The sequence below is a fragment of the Sminthopsis crassicaudata genome, chromosome 5 (genome assembly GCF_048593235.1).
Source record: "Sminthopsis crassicaudata isolate SCR6 chromosome 5, ASM4859323v1, whole genome shotgun sequence".
NCBI classification, from domain to species: domain Eukaryota; kingdom Metazoa; phylum Chordata; class Mammalia; order Dasyuromorphia; family Dasyuridae; genus Sminthopsis; species Sminthopsis crassicaudata.
The window spans coordinates 24,215,932-24,236,818 of NC_133621.1; the positions used below are offsets into that span (position 1 = coordinate 24,215,932).

Here is a 20,887-nt window from a genome sequence, read left to right on the forward strand (position 1 = left end):
GGAGACTTGCACTCCAATATAATTAAGAGTTCGGGTATGTGCTTCAAGTTACCAACAAACTTTGCTTCTTTATTAACCTAATTATGTATGCTACATACACCCCTCAGGGTGGGGAAGGCTCTTGTCTTAATATTTGTCCCATTTCAGCTGAAACACTAGCTTAGCTCTTACCCAGTTTCCTGCTTGTCTATTTTTGTATTCAAACTCTTTCTGGGTCACAGGGACTTCTCCATTGAATTCACCAATCCCATCAGGCAAACTGGTGAGTGTAACTTCTTGTGTCCAGAGCCACAAAATGTAGTGTGCTTTTTCATTGCCCCCTTTGGGCGCCAACATGTAATGTCCGGGCTAGTTCTCTGGAGGGTCTCAAGAAGGGCCTTGGACTTTCAGTTAAACAGTAATAAAGGCAGGAGAACCACCATGAGGCTGGTCAATGATGGCGTCCCAATTCTTCTCTATGTCTCTGTCTGAGACTCTTCTATGTCTCTGTTTTTCAGATAAGCCTATGTCTGTCTGCCCTTAAACACCTAAGTACCATTACATCTCTACAGCACACTAGAGAACTATGAGAGAAGTAGAGAACTAGAATCACCGTGCTAAACTAGATAACCATTGTCTTATCAATTCCACTGAGTTAGCACCTTCTAAGAATCCTTGTTTGTTCTACATAGTTCTGGCTCATTGCAGGGTCAGGAAGGGGGAAGGAATGAGCTTGACTATGGATCCAAGATAATCTGTGCAGAAATCAGATTTAAAAGTCCATTGAGCTAAATGTTCATGTTTACAAAGCATTCCTCCTTAGAGGAAAAGGTGCATCCTCACTTTGACTGAACCCTTTTATCCAATGGAGCCAACCAGAGATGTGAACTCAGGGCCTTCAAGATTGCCCCCTTCAGGAAGAGTTACCAGGTTGTTCTACAAGATGGCAAAGCAGGGGAGTTCACACATTTGCTGGGAGGGCCTAAGGGGTGGCGATGCCTCCTATAAAAGGAGAGAGCATCCTTGTGCTCAGTAGCTCTGCCTTCATTGTCAAGGAAGATTCTTCCTCTGGTTGCTGCAGATCAGAGAGAGAGAATGGCTGCTATTGTGAAATTTCTGCAGGAACTGCAGAGGGAGATCTCCTGTAGCATCTGCAGGGGCTACCTGTGTGAACCTGTCACCATTGGGTGCGGGCACAGTTTCTGTCAAGTTTGTCTCTCCTCCAGCTGCAGAGTTGGAGCCCAAGTTTTCTCCTGTCCTGAATGCAGGCAAGTTTCACAGGACAGCGAACTCCTGCTTGTGAACTGGCACCTAGCAGAGTTGACTGAGCTGGGCAAAGAGCTCAGCTCCAAGATTTTGCAGAGCACTCAAGGACAGAGCCAGTGTGTCACTCACAAGAAACTCTTCAAGCTATTCTGTGAGCAGGACCAGACAACACTGTGTGTGACATGTGGTGAAACCCCAGAGCATGGGGCTCACAAAATTTCCCCTGTACAAGAGGCTCCTGACAAATATGGTAGGGAGCTTCAGCACATTCACAGTCTTTTGAAGCAACATCTGGAGGAAAATGAGCAACTTCTTGCTCAGGTGAAGAGACCTGCTGTTGACTGGCACTGGATGATCAGGGGAGAATTCCACAAACTGCACCACTTGCTGATGGAGGAAGAGAACCGATGCCTTGAAAGGATAAGTCAAGAGCAGAAGGCCAGCCAGGACGCACTATCCCAGCACATACAGAGCCTACAGGACCTCCTGCAAGATCTGCAGGAAGCGGGCCAGCAAGCCAATCTGGATTTTCTGCAGGATGCCAAGCAGTTGCTGGGGAGGAGCGAGGCTGTGTTGGCCCAAAGGGCCAGGGCTGTCACCCCAGAACTGAGAGAATATCCCATCCCTGGCCTGCTCCAGATGCTCTACAGATTCCGAGTGGACCTCACCATGGACCCCACATCAGCTGATTCCTGTGTTTCCATTTCCGGGGACCTCAAGAGTGCCAAGGCTGAAGAGGACTGGCCAGAGGAGACTAAGGACTCTTCTTGCCATGCTGTGCTTGCTGAGCAAGCCTTCCGCTCGGGCAGTCAGTACTGGGAGGTGGATGTGTCTCAACTGCCTCAGTGGGTCCTGGGGATCTACACCCCCTACTTGAGGAGGAAAAGGACCAGGGACATGGACTCCTGTGACTTTGCTTTCTTGCTTCGCTGTGTCAAGAAAGAAGGAGAATACTATTTACAGACCTATCCTGGGCCATTGGACCATCGAATGAAAGGCCCTCTACGTCGGGTTGGGGTGTTCTTGGAATATTCCCCTGGGGCTCTGGCCTTTTACAATGTTCTCCAAAGTTCTCTTATTTATAAATTCCATTCTATTCCCTTCACAGCCCCCGTCGAGCCCATCTTTTCCCCTGGACCCCCACTTCCAGGAACAAAGCCTGGTCCCATGACTCTGTGTGCAGTGGGCTCTCATCTTTGAGCTTGCTGCTGTTCCTCTCAATGAACATTTCTCCAGGGAGTTCTCACCTTCTCCCTGGCTGTGTTCACTGTATTTCCAGCCTTCCCTGAAGGAGAAAAAGTATCACCTGTGAGTTTTTCTTCCACTTCCCCCAACCAATGGGGGAGGGGGCAGGTAGAGCTATTTCATCCAAAAATAAAATCTAGATAATGTTTTTCACTGTCCTGTACACATTTCTGAGTTTTAGGTTTTAAAATGAATTTCGGATTCTGAAATTCAGAATATAGGTGACACTTAAATAATTTTGAATGAAATTTTTACAAAAACAAAACTCATGTCCAGGAGGACTAACAGAATTCTTCATATATAGCTCATATAATTTTAACAATGTGTATAATATACAACTTAGAAAGCAACATTAACACCTTAAACATTTCATCTAATTAGAAGATACAAACATGTGACCTTTTTCAATAAGTTACCAGAGAGAATGTGGCATCATTACTACACCCAGTTTTTTAGCTTAGAATTCAATCAAATACAGATTTAAATTTCCAGTAGTAATACTGGATTATGTATTATGTATATTATTATGGATATATGTATAGTATTATGGATTAATGCACCCATATTTCTAAGATTTTGTACCCAGAATAAACAACTTCAAAATTGTAGCACATTCCTTTTAATAGTAATTATTTCATTTAATTCTGTCATACAATACAAATCAGAATTCTGATATAAACACACACAGACCTCACATTTTAAGGTGGAATCAAACTTCCTTTCAAGTTACAACAATTTTCTTCTCTTTTCTCATTCATTTCTTCTGCAATTAAGGGTTGAAGGGAAGAGGGTTTCCTTGGGTACAGGATGCCTTGAATGATAAGCCATACCCTTTTATCTACTGGGGGTTCGAGAGGAGGATTTTAGAGCTTGGGACACAGACAGTCCCCATCTAGAAAGAAAGGAGCCTCCTGTACATTAGAGAAGCTGTTAGCCTAAAGCCATAAGGATCTTAATCAAGAAGAGTGGCAATCTAATCAAGACAGGCTTGGACAATGAATCTCTCTTCAAGGGAGAGAACCTTAAACTAAGAAAACTTAGGTGAATTTGAATTGCAAAGACTAGGCAAACTGTCACAGACCAACAAAAATGGGATTACAGAGACAGGAACAAAACAGACCAAAGGTCCCTTTTTAATCTTAGATGACCAGATATTACATGAGTTTCCTTAGCAATGTCAGGGACGCAAACACCCCTTAAACCTCCCCATACACAATCTGCCATCCAGCAGCCTCTCCCATTCCTGTCACATTCTCCTAGCCGAAGCTTAAAGATCTGTTCGAGAAACGTGGAGTCCTCACCAGAAGTTGAAAAACAACTTGATTTAGGACATCTCCGAATAAATCTGGGCACTAGCCCCCAGTTTTGCTACATGATCCATGAAGCTTGGAGGGACAAAAATCACTGGATCTCCCCAATAAAGCTCCACCACCTGGAGGAATGGGACTGAAAACTGGCAGCACTTGCATGTAGGCAAGGCAGAAGGCCAGCATCATGTGTTTGCTGGACTTCTAATCATTCCCCACCTTGAGTTGAGGAGTAGGAATTGAGTAGCAGGACAAATGGTGGGATGCTTCTTGCTTGGCTTTTGTTAAGAAGAAGGCCAAGGGTTTTAAGCACCAATAGGATGTGGGTAATGCAGACCGCTGATGATGAGAGGGACCAAAAGTTGGAGTTTGTTCATGCGGAGAATTCACATTGGCCATTCTTTTTGGCAAAAAGTAGATTCATTTAGGGAAGAGGTTATAGACAAAGTGAAGAGATCCTATACACACCAGGAAAGGTAAATATTAAATAGAGTTAGGTGAGCATAGAAAAGGGTTTTAATAATTAATGTTGGAATTGACCAGAAGAAAGGAAACCTCCTATGAGATTTGGATATACCCTTAGCTGGCAGTCTGAATCCTGAAAGGGACAGCACCCTAAAAGAGTTAGTTAGCCATTTTGGAACTATGTTTAAAGGGCTATTGAATTTCATACCCTTTGATTCAGCAGTGTTTTTATTGGGCTTGTATCCCAAAGAGATCTTAAAAGCGAGAAAGGGACACACAATGGCCTCCTAAAATTCCACCAGTAACTTGAAGTTTGAAATTTTCTAAAAACGGTCCAGTAAGGAATAACAGAAAACAGATTTATCTCTTATTTTAAGGAATAAAGTGTTTTTTTTTTGTTTGTTTTTTTATAAATAGTTCAACAAACAAAGCATCTTCATTGAATTTTCTGTGTGTAGTAGCACTGCTGGATCAAAGGGTATGCACAGTTTCATAACTTTTTGGGCATAGTTCCCAATTGCTTTCCAGAATGGCTGGATTCTTTCACAACTCCACAAACAATGCAGCAGTGTCCCAGTTTTCCCACATCCCCTCCAACATTCATCATTATTTGTTCCTGTCATCTTAGCCAATCTGACAAGTGGATCGCTATACATGTCAACACTACACTACACTACACTGTACACTGTACACTGTACACTACAACAACAATAGTGTATGGAGAAATATTCTGATTGAAGTGGATATCTTCAAAAAAGAGAAGATCTAATTCAGTTCCAGTTGAGCAATGATGGACAGAAACAGCTACACCCAGAGAAGGAACACTGGGAGTTGAGTGTAAACTGTTTGCACTATTGTCTTTCCGCCCAGGTTCCTTGTACCTTCAGAATACAATTCTTACTGTGCAAGAAGAAGTTTGGTTTTCCACACATATATTGTATCTAGGATATGCTGTAACACATTTAATATGTGTGGGATTGCTTGTCATCTAGAGGATGGAGTAGAGGGAGGGAGGGGAAAATTAGTAAAAATGAATAGAAGGGATACTGTTGTAAAAAAAAAAATTACCCATGCATATGTACTGCCAGAAAAATTATAATTATTAAATTAATTTAAAAAAAAACAGAAATAGTAAAAAAAAGGAAAGGGACCTTTATGTGCCAAAATCTTTGTGGCAGCCCTTTTTAGAGCGGGTAGAAACTGGAAATTGAATGGATGCCCATCAATTGGAGAATAGTTGGGTGAATTATGCTATATGAATGTTATGGAATATTATTGCTCTGTAGGAAATGATCAGCAGGATGAATGCAGAGAGGCTTGGAGAGACTGACATGACTGATGTTGAGTGAAATGTGCAGAATCAGGAGACCAATATACAGTTCAACAGTGACACTGGATGAAGATGTATTCTGATTGAAGTGGATTTCTTCAACACACAGAAGATCTAATTCAGTTCCAGTTGAGCAATGATGGACAGAAACAGCTCCACCCTGAGAAAGAACACTGGGAGCTGAGTGTAAACTGTTTGCACTATTGTCTTTCCGCCCAGGTTCCTTGTACCTTCAGAATACAATTATTACTGTGCGAGAAGAAGTTTGGTTTTCCACACATATATTGTATCTAGGATATGCTGTAACCCATTTAACATGTGTGGGATTGCCTGTCATCTAGGGGAGGGAGTAGAGGGAGAGAGGGGAAGATTTGGAAAAAATGAATACAAGAAATATTGTTGTAAAAAAATTACAAAATTAAAAAGAAAGTAACCCAAAGTTTGCTAATAGTGAAACTTTCAAAGGGCAAAGTTTTAATATTTTAGAATCTTCCAGCAATTCATTTGAAATTTTAAATAAATAAGCTTAAGTTTATTCACATCTTCTGGTCTAAGCAGAGGTCTAGTGCTGTTGGTCGAATTTACCTATTAGTCTTTTGATGTGAGCCAACTTGTTATGAAGATAATCACATCGGGATTTTTCTTCATGGTAATTGGGACTAGCCTGATTGAGCTTCTGATATTCTTCTAAGACCTCTTCATGAAGAGTCTGATACTCTTTGGAGCCTGGAGAAAGACGCTGACGTTTTGCATCAAGTTTCCTAAACCTTGTGGCCACCGTCTCCATTCTGGCATGCAAAGTTCTATACTCATCATAGTCTGTATTGAAGTCATCTGTATAATTCTGGCGTTGCTCATGTGAGCCAATAGCAATATATTTTATTAAGTAATCTGGCCGTTCAATAGTGGATGAAGGGTCAGTGGAGGTAGGGCCAACCTCTTTAACTGCATCATTTGAATCCAGACTAGAGCTATTTAGCTTGGCAATTTCCTCTTTCCCCTTAAGGTCTTTCCCCTTTTCCTCAATGGGCTGTTTTTGAATTGGGTCCTTTTCCTTATGTTTTTTAGATTTTTCTTTCGATTTTTTATGTGCCATTGAATGCTTGTCTTCCATGGGCTTTGGACCCTTGGACAGGATTGAATCAGGGGGTGGGATTTCCAAAGACGTCCTAGAGGTATCTTTGTCCTGCTGGCGCTCAAAGATGCTACCATTTGGACCACAGCTGTCCATAGGCGGATCTTGAGTCCCCCTGCCTTCTGGAGTGCTAGGGGACTTGGAGCTAGACTTTGCAGTCTGAGGAGGATTTGAAACTGGAAGGTGGGTTGAAGGAAGAGGTGGTGGAGTTGGGCTGGCAGCAGTTGGAGGAGGAGGAGGAGAAGGAGGAGGAGGAGGAGGAGGAGGAGGAGGAGGAGGAGGAGTAGAAGGAGGGGGAGGAGGAGGAGGAGGAGTAGAAGGTGGAGGAGGAGGAGTAGAAGGAGGAGAAAGAGGAGGAGGAGAAGGAGTAGAAGGAGGGGGAGGAGGAGGAGGAGGAGGAGAAGGAAGGGTAGAAGGAGGAGGAGGAGGAGGAGGAGGAGGAGGTAATGGGGGTGGGGGTGGAGCCCCAGCAGTTTTTTGAGGGGTGGAATTCAAATGACCGTTGCATGTTGGATGAGCTCTATTTGTCAGGTGAGATATCCGAGGTTTTTTATTCCTTAAAGGATCTATGAAATCTGAATCCAAGAGGCGTTTCTGAGAAGTAGAAGGCGCAGCCTCTTTCCTAGAACATGGAGGAGCTTCTGAAGCGCTGGTGCTGGAGTCATTCTGGGGAGATGGAGTCAGTTTTCTCGATAGCACTAACTCCAGGGACTCTCTCTCTGTCTCACTGTATCCCGGCCAATCTTTTTGGAGCTCTTGAAATACAGAATCCTTTAAGGAATAAGAGAGGTCCTCGGGATGCAGCTTGGCCACCTGTTGAAGGATGGCTCCAAGGGAGTCCTTGTCTTTTGGAGAAACGCCATCTCTCTGTAATCGAGCCAAGAGTTCTGGTTTCTTGTAAGTCTTCAGCGCCAGGAGGTGAATCACCCTGTCCCTGTAGGGTCGCCCAGAAACACTGTCCTTCAGCTGGGTCTTCCGGAGGGTAGGTGCAGGCTCAATAGGAGCTGCCCTTTTTCTCTCGGGGGCCGCCTGTGGCCCAGCTGGAGGCGCTTTCCCAATTTCTTCTCTTCTTCCTGCAATGGGTCCGCCGGCTTTGCTGACCTTTGTCCCTGGGTTCCGGGATTCCTCTCCTGCCTGCCTCCTGCCTTCTCTTGGCCCTTGAGAGGAGTCCTTTGTTGCCCTGACTGTAACTTGATCTTGAATAACTCCCAGGCAGTGGAGCTGTGAGGCCCCAGAAGTGGAGACAGTTTGGCGGACGCACTCAAAGCTTTCCTGAGGGTGATCTTTGCCAGGGGTGGACAGGGAGAAGCCAAAGTTCTGCACTTCCTTTGGACGATCCTTTTGGGGAATTCTGAGCAGCCCCTGGAATCCCTGGAACTGAATGGAAGGTCTGGAAGGAGTTCCATGCTTGTGGCTCTGGTAGGTCTCCAGCGCCCGGATCGCCGTGTCGGTGAGCTTCACGTGCAGCACGGTGAGATTGTCCTGGCCCAGGCTCCAGCAAGATAAGCCGTAGCGCCGCTGCTCGCGCAGACGCCCCGCCGCCGGCCCCCCCGCCGCCATGTTAAGCTCCTCAGGAGGCTGCTGCTGCCGCTGCCGCTTCTGCTACTGCTGCCGCTGCTGCCTCTGCTGCCGCTGCTGCTGCTGCTGCCGCTGCCGCTTCTGCCACTGCTGCTGCCTCTGCCGCTGCTGCTGCTGCCGCTGCCGCTTCTGCTACTGCTGCTGCCGCTGCTGCTGCTGCTGCTGTTTCTGCTGCTGCTGCCGCTGCTGCTGCTGCAGCTGCTGCTGCCGCTGCCGTTCAGCTACTGCTGCTGCTGCTGCTGTTTCTGAAGCCGCTGCTGCTGCTGCCCCTGCCGCTGCTTCTGAGGCCGCTGCTGCTGCTGCTGCTGCCTCTGCCTCCGCTGCTGCTGCCGCCTCCAGCACAGCTCCCCGCGTTGGGCGCCACAATGGAGTGTCCTGTCTGCTCTCAATTATAAGCCTTCTCCGGGAGGAGGATTTTTCTCTGCTTTTCCTTCGGTTCTTGCGAATCTTCTCTTGTCCAAGCGTCCCCAGTCAGCTCCACCGCAGAATCTGCAATTCCCTTCTTCCGGAATCCTGGCTCCTTAAATCCTCCCGGAGAATGGGCTTACAGACCAATCAGCAAGCTCTTGCGAAGGTGTCAACTCCTTTAGAGGTGTCAACTCCAGGTGTCAACTCTGAGCTAGAGAACTGTGAAGTCCTGCCTTCGCCCCCAGGAAGGAACCTAACGGGAAATAGAGGGAGGAGATAGCGCTCATTGTATGAATCACTCTGATGTGAAGGAAGGAAAAATGAAAGGAGCAGAACCTGAACAAAGTATCCATAGTAAGCATTATTGCCAGAATGGTCAACAATGAAAGAAATAGATAATCTTTTTTTAAAATCATTTTTATCATTGATCCCTAATCAATCCAAGGATCAAAGAGGACTAGGAAGATCCCCTCAGGAAAATGTTATCCACCTCTGAGGGAAGATTAAAGTATGTTTAGTTTTACTTGATTATTATACTTGCCTTTTCTTTTGGGGGGAGGCCACACGGTTAATAGGTATTCCATGACCTTACATATATAATCGATAACACAACAGGTTAGGGGAGGGTTTAAAAAGAGGAAGAGAATTGAAGACTCCATTTTTTTTTAAAGGAATGTTACAAAATGAACAAAAACAATTTTCTTAAAGAATAGCTAAATCTTTTCCAGCTGATCTTTTTTCATGATATTGCTGTTACTGTGTACAATGATCTCTTGATTCTACTCACTTCACTTTGTATCAGGTCATAGAATTCTTTCCAAGTTTTTCTGCACACTAATGTGTTTGTCGTTTCTTCTAGCACAGTAGTATTCTATCCCAACCCTATACTACATCTTGTTCAGCCATTCCCCAAGTAAAGGGCATCCCCTCAATTTCTCATTCTTTGCTAACGATTTTTGGCCAATATTTTTTTATGTGCTTCAAAGGAAGGGGACAGACAGTCGTAATTGTGGGCCACACCTGAAAATGTTTCACTGTCTATGAAAGCTAATTAAATAGCTGAGGGGTCAAGCTGAGCTGTATGATTTATTAGCCAAATAAAAGGAGGCATGAGAAATAGGTCAGTGGATCCCCCACTGATCAGTCAGCCCATAGATCCTGAATACAGAGTGAGACAGAGTCAAAACAATTAATCAAATAAGATGAATTAATTAAAAAAAAACTAAACACTTAATCAGGATACAAAATTAGGCAATCAGATTTCTAATTGGAGTAAAGATTAAGGATGTTCCAATTTTGGGGGGGATATTTAACAAATAAAATTCCCTAAAATCAGAAAAAGAGAGGTCCTCTTCCTCCCTTCCAAGTGTTTGTGAACAGTCAAAAAACATGGAAATGATAACTGACTGACAAGATTGGGCCCAGTTTTCAGATAAAACATATCGGTTGATGAAGATGAACCAATGTGAGAAAAGTCCTTGCATAAATCTGTGATCTGAGAGGTTCTCTGGTCAACATAACCCACCTTTTCAGTTAAGGTCTAGGCTTAATAATCTAGTTTCCTGATCATGCAGGTCTAGATTCAGACAATGCAATGAGATTTCCCCCAATTCCCTTGACTGAGTAAAGTTTTCTCACAAGACATATCTTGGACTAGGCCCTAACTGAACAGAAAATGAAATGTGCTAGCTCCACAATGAAGTGCCAATAAAGAGGCAGTTTGGTTCACTGCTGTTTGCTGTTCCAATTCCCTCCGGGCTTAAAGAACTTTGTGATGCTTTGTGATGCTAGAAGACTTTTGATAAATGTTCAATTTGGGTTGCCAAATCTTAGCACACAAGTATGTCCTTAGTATATACACGTTGAATTGATGAGTGGTATCCACTTGTCAAAAATGGCATGTATGAGATGATCTGAACTTTACAAAATCCCCAGATCTCAGAACAAGGGTTCTTATAGGGCATTAAGTCATACTGTTACCAGAATAGGAATTCTCTTCACCCTATTCCCAACAAGTTGTCCTATTCAGGCTTATTTCTCCTATTAGATGCAAGTTCCTTGAGGGAAGGAGCCATTATGCTAACCTCTCTATTCCCCTTACCCTAAGTGCCCAGCCAGAATATGGGTGTATTTGTCTTGTTTTTTGATTTTTTTTTTCATGATCAAGAAGATCTTCATCTTCTTTTTTGTTTATTAATTTTTATAATTATAACATTTTTTGACAGTACATATGCATAGGTAATTTTTTTTACAACATTATTCCCTGTACTCCCTTCCGTTCCGAGTTTTTCCCCTCCTTCCCTCCACCCTCTCCCCTAGATGGCAGGCATTCCCATACATATTAAATATCTTATAGTATATCCTAGGTACAATATATATGTGCAGAACCACATTCTGTTGTTGTTGTTGCAAAGGAAGGATTGTATTCTCAAGGTATAAATAATCTGGTTAGAGAAACAAAACAAAACAAAACAAAACAAAACCAAACCAAAAACCAATGCTCTCAGTTTAGGCTCATTTCGCAGTGTTCCTTTTCTGGGTGTAGCTGATTCTGTCCATCATTTATCAATTGGAATTGGATTAGCTCATCTCTATATTGAAGATATCCACTTCCATCAGAATACATCGTATCATTGTTGAAGTTTATAATGATCCCCTAGTTCTACTCGTTTCACTCAGCATCAGTTGATATAAGTCTCTCCAAGCTTCTCTCTATTCCTCCCTTCAGACACTGGGTGTTATTTTGTTAGTGTCTGTTGACTCCAATAATCAGTGTCCTTCTAATGAAGTGGGGCCCAGGGTCCTTTGGGATATGGAGTCATGATCTCATATTCAGAAACTACTTCCTGCTAGTAATGGATTTAGACCCTGATTTGCAGGAATGGGCTAGGAGGTAATGGAAGTGAGTTATCCAGTGAATTCTGAGAAAGATTTGTGAAGCTAGTTAATGATATAGAGCGGGTCATTTGAAGGTAATAAACCTAGGAGAAAACAAATCTTCCCCCAACAGAGCTTAGGAACAGTATCATTTGTAGCAATAAAGGGATTGCTTGGGGGGCCAAGGATCCAGTTGTCAATATGTTCATAAAGTATTTGCCATTGGGTAAAGAGGGTAACACGTGATGATCAGGTTTTTTCCAACACTTACAAAAACTTTTCCATCCCTCACTGACAGGAGTCCACAGGGTAGGGCAGGGAAAGCTTGAGAGAGCAATGGGAAGAGCAGAGTTCTCATACATGGAAGTGGGTTTAAAGAGAATACCATTTCCCCCAGTATCTTTGAAGATAGATTCTGTCAGACAGATTGAAGATAATCAATGAATTTTAAGTGCCTTAGCCACAGTGAGGGGGACATGAAAGCTAACCTCTCTGTAAAGAGTTGGAAAGGCCAAAAGGGGATCTCCTTTAGTAAAGCCCTCTACTGTTCTTGTGCTGGCCTGGCTCTTCCTACTGAGGAATTTTCTCGGTGTCAGGGGTACAAACAATCCTAATTCGGGGGAATATGACACCAGCGGGAAAATATACTCTTGAGGTTTGAAATCATAACTTAGCGTACTGTTTGGATACAATAAAAAGAAGCATTTCCCAAGACATCCACCTGGGATGGGAGTTTATTCAAAAATCCATTAGTTGGAATACTGGGGGAGTAGGAAAGCCAATGTCAGAAAAGGTCCTTTTGTGCTTGCATTAATTAACCAATTTTCTATGGCTTGGTCTGAGCAAGGAAAGAAGTTACTTTTAAGGAATCATGATGGAGGCACAGACACATAGGACAAACAGACATTGTTCCTCATTAGCGGATATACAATTCAATTTCACAATTGAAATTTGAGAAACTATATGAATTGTAGTCACTCCCCACAGTCTTTTTCTCTCAGATTACTCAATCACATTACATTTTATCTGAAGCTTCATGTTTAAAAGAAGAATTAAAATAGGTATTTTCATGGCATGCTTTCTTGTCACATGCAGATGAATTCAGAGAAAGGGGGTTTCATATCTCCAGCACTGTGCAGAGGGCATAAATAAAAAAATTAGAAAAAGGAAAATTACAGATTTTGAAAATCCAACTTTAGGTATTTTAAGAAAGCTATAGACCATAGTAGTTAAAAAAGACAGTGATGTTAAATAATTTGCTGAATGGATTTTGAAGTAATTATTTTCTGAGAATTTGTAGTTAAGTAGAGATCTAACCAATTTCTCTTAGAAGTTCCTTGCATAAACAGATGATTTTTATTATAATCAATATGATTTTTCATTATATTAAACAACTTTCTCCAAACAAGACCAGTGTTGCCAAGATAAGAAGGACAGCAGAAAACTGGGGGAAATTTTTACATGCAACGAATCTGATAAAGCCTTATTTCTATAAAAAATTGGCTCTTATGCTTTCAAAGGATAATTAATCTGAGCTAAAGCATCTGCAAATTGATTTTTACCTGGTAGTTGGTCAAAGGTGATTTGTATATTAACTCCAGTTTGTTTATTGTTTTGGGCTTTTTTTCTGCATAATTCACTATACTCTGCAAGCCCCAATCAGTTTTGTCCAGATTTTCTACTTGTCCTTGTTATAGATTTCAAATCACTAGTGCCAAATTCTCTAATATCATTTTACATATGATGATGTAGCCCCATAAATAGTTCAATGCTTTTTCAAATCTTTGATTATTTCCAGATCCAAAGGCGTGTATCTTCTCCTTTCTTGACCTGAAGAGTCAAACTCTTGAAGAAACTGGTGTTCATTAATTTTTAAATCAGATATATCCTGCCCTTCCTCTTTAGCTTTAACTAGAGACTTTTGTAATTATCTCATAGAGGTGGACAGGGCTGTTGCATGGGTGGTGCTGATGGTGTAACTGCCCCTCCTTTTCCTCCTCCTTCCTCTACCCATGAAGGGCCAATTGAGGGGGGAGGGTCATGAGATGGGGAATTCCCTAATGGCCCCTGCTGTGAAGCACCACACTCCTTAGTTTCATCAGCTTGTATTTAACTCCTTTCTTGTCTATGTCTTCATGCTTTTCAACTGTTTATCAGTACCCTCTCCCTCCTGTTCTTTCTTTTTCCTTATTGTAATACTTACATAATTCCTTGAAGCCAATTGTATTAAAGTACATATATAGAATGTTCCTTTAGGAATTGAATTAGGACCATTATCCTTGCAATATTCAATTAATTGCACTCCTACTACTTTCAGATTGTCTGGTTCTAATTAATCTTCCTTAGAGAACCAAGGAAGTGTGCATTTTATTGTTCGGAAGAGTTCAATGATCTCTTTCCGACTTACCATCAGAGTATGCTTTTTAAACACTTTCCTTGAGGTGCAGAGGCTGCATTTGTACCATTTCAGTTGAAACACTAGTTTAGCCCTTAACCGTTTCCTTTTTGTACTCACCCTGATTTCTGGGCTACAGGGACTTTTCCACTGAATTCAGGATCCTGTCAGTCTGGACTGCTGAGTGTAAATTCTAAGCTCTACATTGAACGCCAAAATGTAGTGTTCTGGTTGGTTTTTTGAGATTTTTGGCCCAGCCTTCCTTTCAGCAGAATAATCAGGAGGAGAATAGACAGAGACAAAATCAAGTCTTTTATTGCCTCCTTCACAATCTTGTGTCCTTGCCTGGGACCTGGGCTTGCTTTCTGGAAGTGCTCCAGAATGTGTCTCAGTTCCTTTGGGGGAGGCAAGAGGAAAACAACCATTGTCTCTGTCTTGATATCTCCCTGAGGCTGGGAGCTTGTTCTCCAGCCTCAGTCCTCTGTCTTCCTTAGCCTTTTCAAGTCCCCTCTAGGTTTGAATATGCCCTCTTAAATACATCCACTATTGCAAAGAAATCATTCCAGTATACTGGAGTTACCAATCATTATATGACTAGGGGACCATAATTTGTTGTAAGGTTAAATCAATCATACTGAAGTAGGGAACAATCAATCATGATGGCAAACTAAGTAGGCATTAGCTCATCAATTCCACTGAGTTAGCACCTTGTAAAAATCCTTGCTTATTGTACAGAGTTCTGGCTCCTTACAGGGTCAGGAAAAGGGAAAGGAAGGAATCTGCCTATGGATCCAAGGTTATCCAAGATAATCCCACTTTAGGTATTTTAAGAAAGTTATAGACCCCAGTAGTTAAACAAGACAGCGATGTTAAATAATTTGCTGAATGGATTTTGAAGTAATTATTTTCTGAGAATTTGCAGTTAACTAGAAATCCAACAAACTTCTCCTAGAAGTTCCTTACATAAATGGATAATTGTCATTTTATTAAGTTAAACAATTTTATCCAAGGAACACCAATTCTGGCAAGATAAGAAGGATAGCAGAAAACTGGGGAAAATTTTTACATGCAATGAATCTGGTAAAGGCCTTCTTTCTACAAAGATGTAGCCCCATAAACAGTGGAATGCTTTTTCAAATCTTTGATTATTTCCAGATCCAAAGGCGGGTATCTTCTCCTTTCTTGACCTGAAGAGTCAAACTCTTGAAGAACATGGTGTCCATTTATTTTTAAATCAGATATATCCTGCCCTTCCTCTTTAGCTTTAACTAGAGACTATTGTAATAGTAGAGGTAGACAGAGCTGTTCCATGGGTGGTGCTGATGGTGTAACTGCCCCTCCTCCTCCTCCCACTTCCTCTTCCCAGGAAGGGCCAATTGAGGGAGGAGGGTCATGAGATGGGGGATTCCCTAATGACTTCAGCTGTGAAGAACCACAATAGTTAATTTCATCAGCCTTGTACTTAACTCCTTTCTTGTCTACTTCTCCATGCTTTTCAAGTATTTTATCAGTAACCTCTTCCTCCTGTTCTTTCTTTTTCCTTATTGTAATGCTTATATAATTCTTTAAAGCCAATTGTATATGTATAAAAGGTTGCTTTAGAAATTGAATCAGGACCTTTATCATTGCAATATTCAATGAATTGCTCTCCAAGAGTTTCCACTTGTCTGGTTCTAATTATCCTTCCTTAGAGAATCAAGGAGGTGTGTATTTCAATGTTTCAGAGAGTTCAATGAATCCCTTCCAAGTTACCATGAGACTATGCTTTCTAAACATTTTCTTTGAGGTGGAGAAGTCTGCTTTCTAAACATTTGTACCATTTCATCTGAAACACTATTTTAGCCCTTCACAGTTTCCTTCTTATCTATTTTTGTACTCACCCTGATATCTGGGTCACAGGGACTTTTCCACTGAACTCAGGATCCGGTCAGACTGGACAGCTGAGTATAAATCCTTAGCTCCACATTCATCGCCAAATGTAGTGTTCTGGTTGGTTTTGTGGAGGTTTTTGGACCAGCCTTCTTTTCAGCAGAATAATTACCAGGAGAATAGCCAGAGACAAAGTTCAAAAACTTTATTGCCTTCTTCACAGTCTTGTGTTCTTGGAGAAGCTTATATGAACTGATGCTGAGTGAAATGACCAGAACCAGGAGATCATCATACACTTCAACAACAATACTGTATGAGGACGGATTCTGATGGAAGTGGATATCTTCGAAAAAGAAAAGATCTAATTCAGTTCCAGTTGAGTAATGATAGACAGAATCAACTACACCCAGAGAAGGAACACGGGGAAATGAGTGTAAACATTTTTGTCTTTCTTCCCAGGTCATTTTTACCTTCTAAGCCAATTCTTCCTGTGTAACAAGAAATTCGATTCTACACACATATGTATCTAGTATATATTCTAACACATTTAACATGTATGGGACTGCCTGTCATGTAAGGGAGGGGGAGGAGGTAAGGAGGAGGAAAATCAGAACAGAAGTGAGCACAAGGGATAATGTTGCAAAAAATTACCCATGCATATAAACTCTCAAAAAATGTATAATTGTAAAATTAATAAAAAAAAAAGATTTGGTATTTTCTAAGAAATTGACTAGCTGATCAGTAGGATGGGGATGTTCTCAAGGGGGATGTCCTTCATGGGGTAGTTGGGTTGGATGACTTGAGGGGCCTTGAATTTCGAATTCTCTGCTTCTCAATAAGGAGAGTTCAATGGGAAAATGAAGATGAGTCTCCATAACTGCTGGGGAGCGACTGAGTGTGGAAGGGGAAAGGAAAGGATCCATTTTCTCTGCAGAGAGTCTCTGAAAAATGAGATATGAAAATCCACTGATAAAAATCTCCACAATTGTTTGACATTCCCACTTAAAGACAGATCTCTTTGGTGAAACCTGTCCAATGAAAGGAGGCAGACAGAGGTGTGAACTCAGGGCACTCAAGCCTGCCCCCATCAAGAAGAGTTACCAGGTTGCTCTGTAGGATGGCAGGCCAGGGGAAATAACACCTTTGCTCAGAGGGCCTAAGGGGTGGGGCTACCTCCTATAAAAGGAGAACATCCTTGTGCTCAGAAGCACTGCTTTTTTTGAAGGCAAGTCTCATCGTCTGGCTGCTGCAGACTAGAAGCAATTGGAAAGAAAAGAATGGCTGCCCCTGGGAAACCTCTGAAGGAGCTGCAGAGTGAGATCACCTGTAGCATCTGCAGGTGCTACTTCTGTGAGCCTGTCACCATCGGATGTGGGCACAGTTTCTGTCAAGCTTGTCTCTCCTCCAGCTGGAGAGGTGAAGCTTCAGCTTTCTCCTGTCCCGAATGCCGGGGAGTTTCCCAGGACGGGGAGATCCCCTTAGTGAACAGGCGCCTAGCACAATTGACTGAGCTGGGCAAAGAAATCAGCTTCAAGCTTATGCAGAGCACTCAAGCACAGAGCCAGTGTGTCCCTCACCAGAAACCCTTCAAGCTATTCTGTGAGGAGGACCAGACAGTACTGTGTGTGACATGTGGTGATAGCCCAGAGCATGGGGCTCACAAGATCTCCCCAATACAAGAGGCTGCTCACAAATACAGGAGGGAGCTCCAGCACATTCGGAGTCTTTTGGGGAATCATCTGGAGGAAGATGAGCAACTTCTTGCCCAGGAGGAGAAACCCGCTGTTGACTGGAGCAATTTGTTTTCAAGGGAATACTCCAAAATATACACTCTACTTTTGGATGAGGTGAAGTCCCTAGGAGTCCCTGAAAGGATAAGGCAAGAGCACAAGGCCAACCAGGACAGACTATCCCAGCACCTGCAAACCCTTCAGGACTTCATGCTAGAGCTGCAGGCTCTAGCTCACCAACCCAATGTGGATCTGCTCCAGGATTCCAAGCACCTACTGAGAAGTATCGATGCTGTTTTGTCTCAAAGGGCCAAAGCTGTCACCCCAGAACTGATAGAACATCCCATCCCTGGCCTGATGGAGATTCTCAAGAGATTGCAAGTGGAACTCACCCTGGACCCCACATCAGCTGATTCCTGTGTTTCCGTTTCTGGGGATCGCAAGAGTGCCAAGGCTGCAGAGGACTGGCCAGAGGAGACTAAGCCTCCTGAGGACTTTCCTCTTCATTATGTCTCTGCTGAGCAGGCCTTCAGCTCAGGCAGTCTGTACTGGGAGGTGGATGTGGCTCAACTACCTCAGTGGGTCCTGGGGATCTACACCCCCTCCCTGAGGACTAGGAGGAGGAGTGGGAAGAAAGTGACCTGTACATCTCTGTTCCTGCTTCAGTGTGTCAAGAAGGAAGAAGATTACTATTTACGAACCTATCCTGGGCCATTGAACCATCGAGTGAAAAGCCCTTTCCCTCGCATTGGGGTGTACCTGCAATATTCCTCTGGCACTCTGGGCTTTTACAACGTTCTCCAGCGTTCCCTTATTTATAAATTCTATTCTATTCCCTTCACAGCCCCTGTCAAGCCCATCTTTTGCCCTGGCCCCCCACTTCCAGGGACAAAGCCTGGTCCCATGACTCTCTGTCCAGTGGACTCCCATCTTTGTTCCTGCTGCCATTCATCTCAATAAACATTCTATAAGCAGGACTTCTCAACCCACCACTCTGCTCCCTGACCTTTCCCTGCAAAAGAATAAACATCACCTGTACTTCATGAAGAAGGGACTTCCTGGTCAGTAAAAGGACAATAGTCTTCCACCCAGTAAGCTGAAGGACATCATTCCACAGTGTTCTGGCCTCTTGTCCTCCATGGATCTGCCTGTTTATGAGTTTTCACAATCAATTGATTCTGGTGGAGGAGGTATGAAAACCTCACAAGAAGGGTATGGATTGTATATATTTCTGTTTTGTTTTGTTCCTAGGATTTAGCAACACCTGTTTTCAAATCCTGTTCCCCTTGAATTACAATAAACAATTCTTAACAATAAAGATGAAATAAATGCTAACATTTACTTTTCTCCTGTGTATTTTTTGTTTTTATTCACTCTATCCCGTTGTGCCCAACTGATTCCCCATTTGAAGTCTGCTTGGAAAAGAGAGTGTAATGTTTTCCCGCTGACCATTTCCTTCTCCAATTCTTTGTAGAAATAGGGTATTTATCAGAATCTTTGCATGCATCTCATGACCATTCCCCCTCAATTGGTACTTCATGGGTAAAGGAAATAGGAAGAGAAGGAGGGTCAGTTACACCATCAGCACCACCCATGCAACAGCTTTGTCTACTTCTATGAAATTATTACCAAACTCTCTAGTTAAAGCTAAAGAGGAAGGGCAGGATATATCTGATTTAAAAATTAATGAACACCATGGTATTCGAGAGTTTGACTCTTCAGGTCAAGGAAGGAGAAGATACACGCCTTTGGATCTGGAAATAATCAAAGATTTGAAAAAGCATTGAACTGTTTATGGGGCTAAATCATCATATGTAAAATGGATATTAGAGAATTTGGCACTAGTGATTTGAAATCTTTAACAATGACAAGTTGAAAATCTTGGCAAAACTGATTGTGGCTTTCAGAATATAGTGAACTTTGTAGAAAACAAGCCCAAGGCAATAAACAAACTGGAGTTAATATACAAATCACCTGTGACCAACTAGCAGATAAACGTCATTTAGCAGATGCTTTACCTCAGATTAATTATCCTTTGAAAGCATGAGTCAATTAGAAATAATTCAGAATTTTAGCAAAGTCGCAGGATACAAAAAAAATCCACATAAATCCTCAGGATTTTTGTACATTACCAACACAATCCAACAGCAAGAGATACAAAGAGAAATTCCATTCAAAATAATGGTCGATAGTATAAAATATTTGGGAATATATCTATCAAAGGAGAGTCAGGAATTATATGAGCAAAATTACAAAACACTTGCCAAAAAATAAAGTCAGATTTAAATAATTGGAAAGACATTCAGTGCTCTTGGATAGGCCGAGCGAATATAATAAAGATGACAATACTCCCCAAACTAATCTATTTATTTAGTGCTATACCAATCAGTCTCCCAAGAATCTATTTTAATGACTTAGAAAAAATAACAACAAAATTCATATGGAAGAATAAAAGGTCGAGAATTGCAAGGGAACTAATGAAAAAAAAGTCAGAGGAAGGTGGTCTAAGTGTACCTGATTTAAAGCTATATTATAAAGCAACAGTCACCAAAACCATTTGGTATTGGCTAAGAAATAGACTAGTTGATCAGTGGAATAGGTTAGGTTCACAGGGCAAGATAGTGAATAAAAATAGCAATCTAATCTTGACAAACCCAAAGATCCCAAATTTTGGGATAAGAATTCATTATTTGACAAAAACTGCTGGGAAAACTGGAAATTAGTATGGCAGAAACTAGGCATGCACCCACATTTAACACCACATACTAAGATTAGATCAAAATGGGTCCAAGATTTAGGCATAAAGAACGAAATCATAAATAAATTGGAGGAACATGGGATGGTTTACCTCTCAGACTTGTGGAGGAGCGAGGAGTTTGTGTCCAAGGTAAAACTAGAGACCATTATTGATCACAAAATAGAACATTTTGGTTACACCAAATTAAAAAGTTTCTGCACAAACAAAACTAATGCAAACAAGATTAGAAGGGATGTAACAAATTGGGAAAAAATTTTTACAGTTAAAGGTTCTGATAAAGGCCTCATCTCCAAAATATACAGAGAATTGACTTTCATTTATAAGAAATCAAGCCATTCTCCAATTGATAAATGGTCAAAGGATATGAACAGACAATTTTCAGATGATGAAATTGAAACTATATCCACTTATATGAAAGAGTGTTCCAAATCACTATTGATCAGAGAAATGCAAATTAAGACAACTCTGAGATATCATTACATACCTGTCAGATTGGCTAAGATGACAGGAACAAATAACGATGAATGTTGGAGGGGCTGTGGGAA

At 42.0% G+C, this 20,887-nt stretch overlaps 1 protein-coding gene across 1 annotated transcript; it reads left to right on the forward strand.

Moving 5' to 3' along the window:
• Positions 1-680: 680 nt before the first annotated feature.
• Positions 681-18,930, forward strand: LOC141543194 (tripartite motif-containing protein 43-like). Its single transcript, XM_074268121.1, has 2 exons — positions 681-2,067; positions 18,140-18,930. The coding sequence occupies exons 1-2, from the start codon at positions 1,075-1,077 to the stop codon at positions 18,542-18,544; spliced, it is 1,398 nt and encodes a 465-aa protein (XP_074124222.1). The 5' UTR covers positions 681-1,074; the 3' UTR covers positions 18,545-18,930.
• Positions 18,931-20,887: the final 1,957 nt, after the last annotated feature.

Bases quoted from the DNA above. Each gene is read 5' to 3' on its own strand.
- LOC141543194 (XM_074268121.1), top strand. From the start codon at position 1,075: ATGGCTGCTATTGTGAAATTTCTGCAGGAACTGCAGAGGGAGATCTCC. The intron at 2,068-18,139 runs GTGGATGTGTCT...CTGTACTGGGAG, and splicing joins CGGGCAGTCAGTACTGGGAG to GTGGATGTGGCTCAACTACC.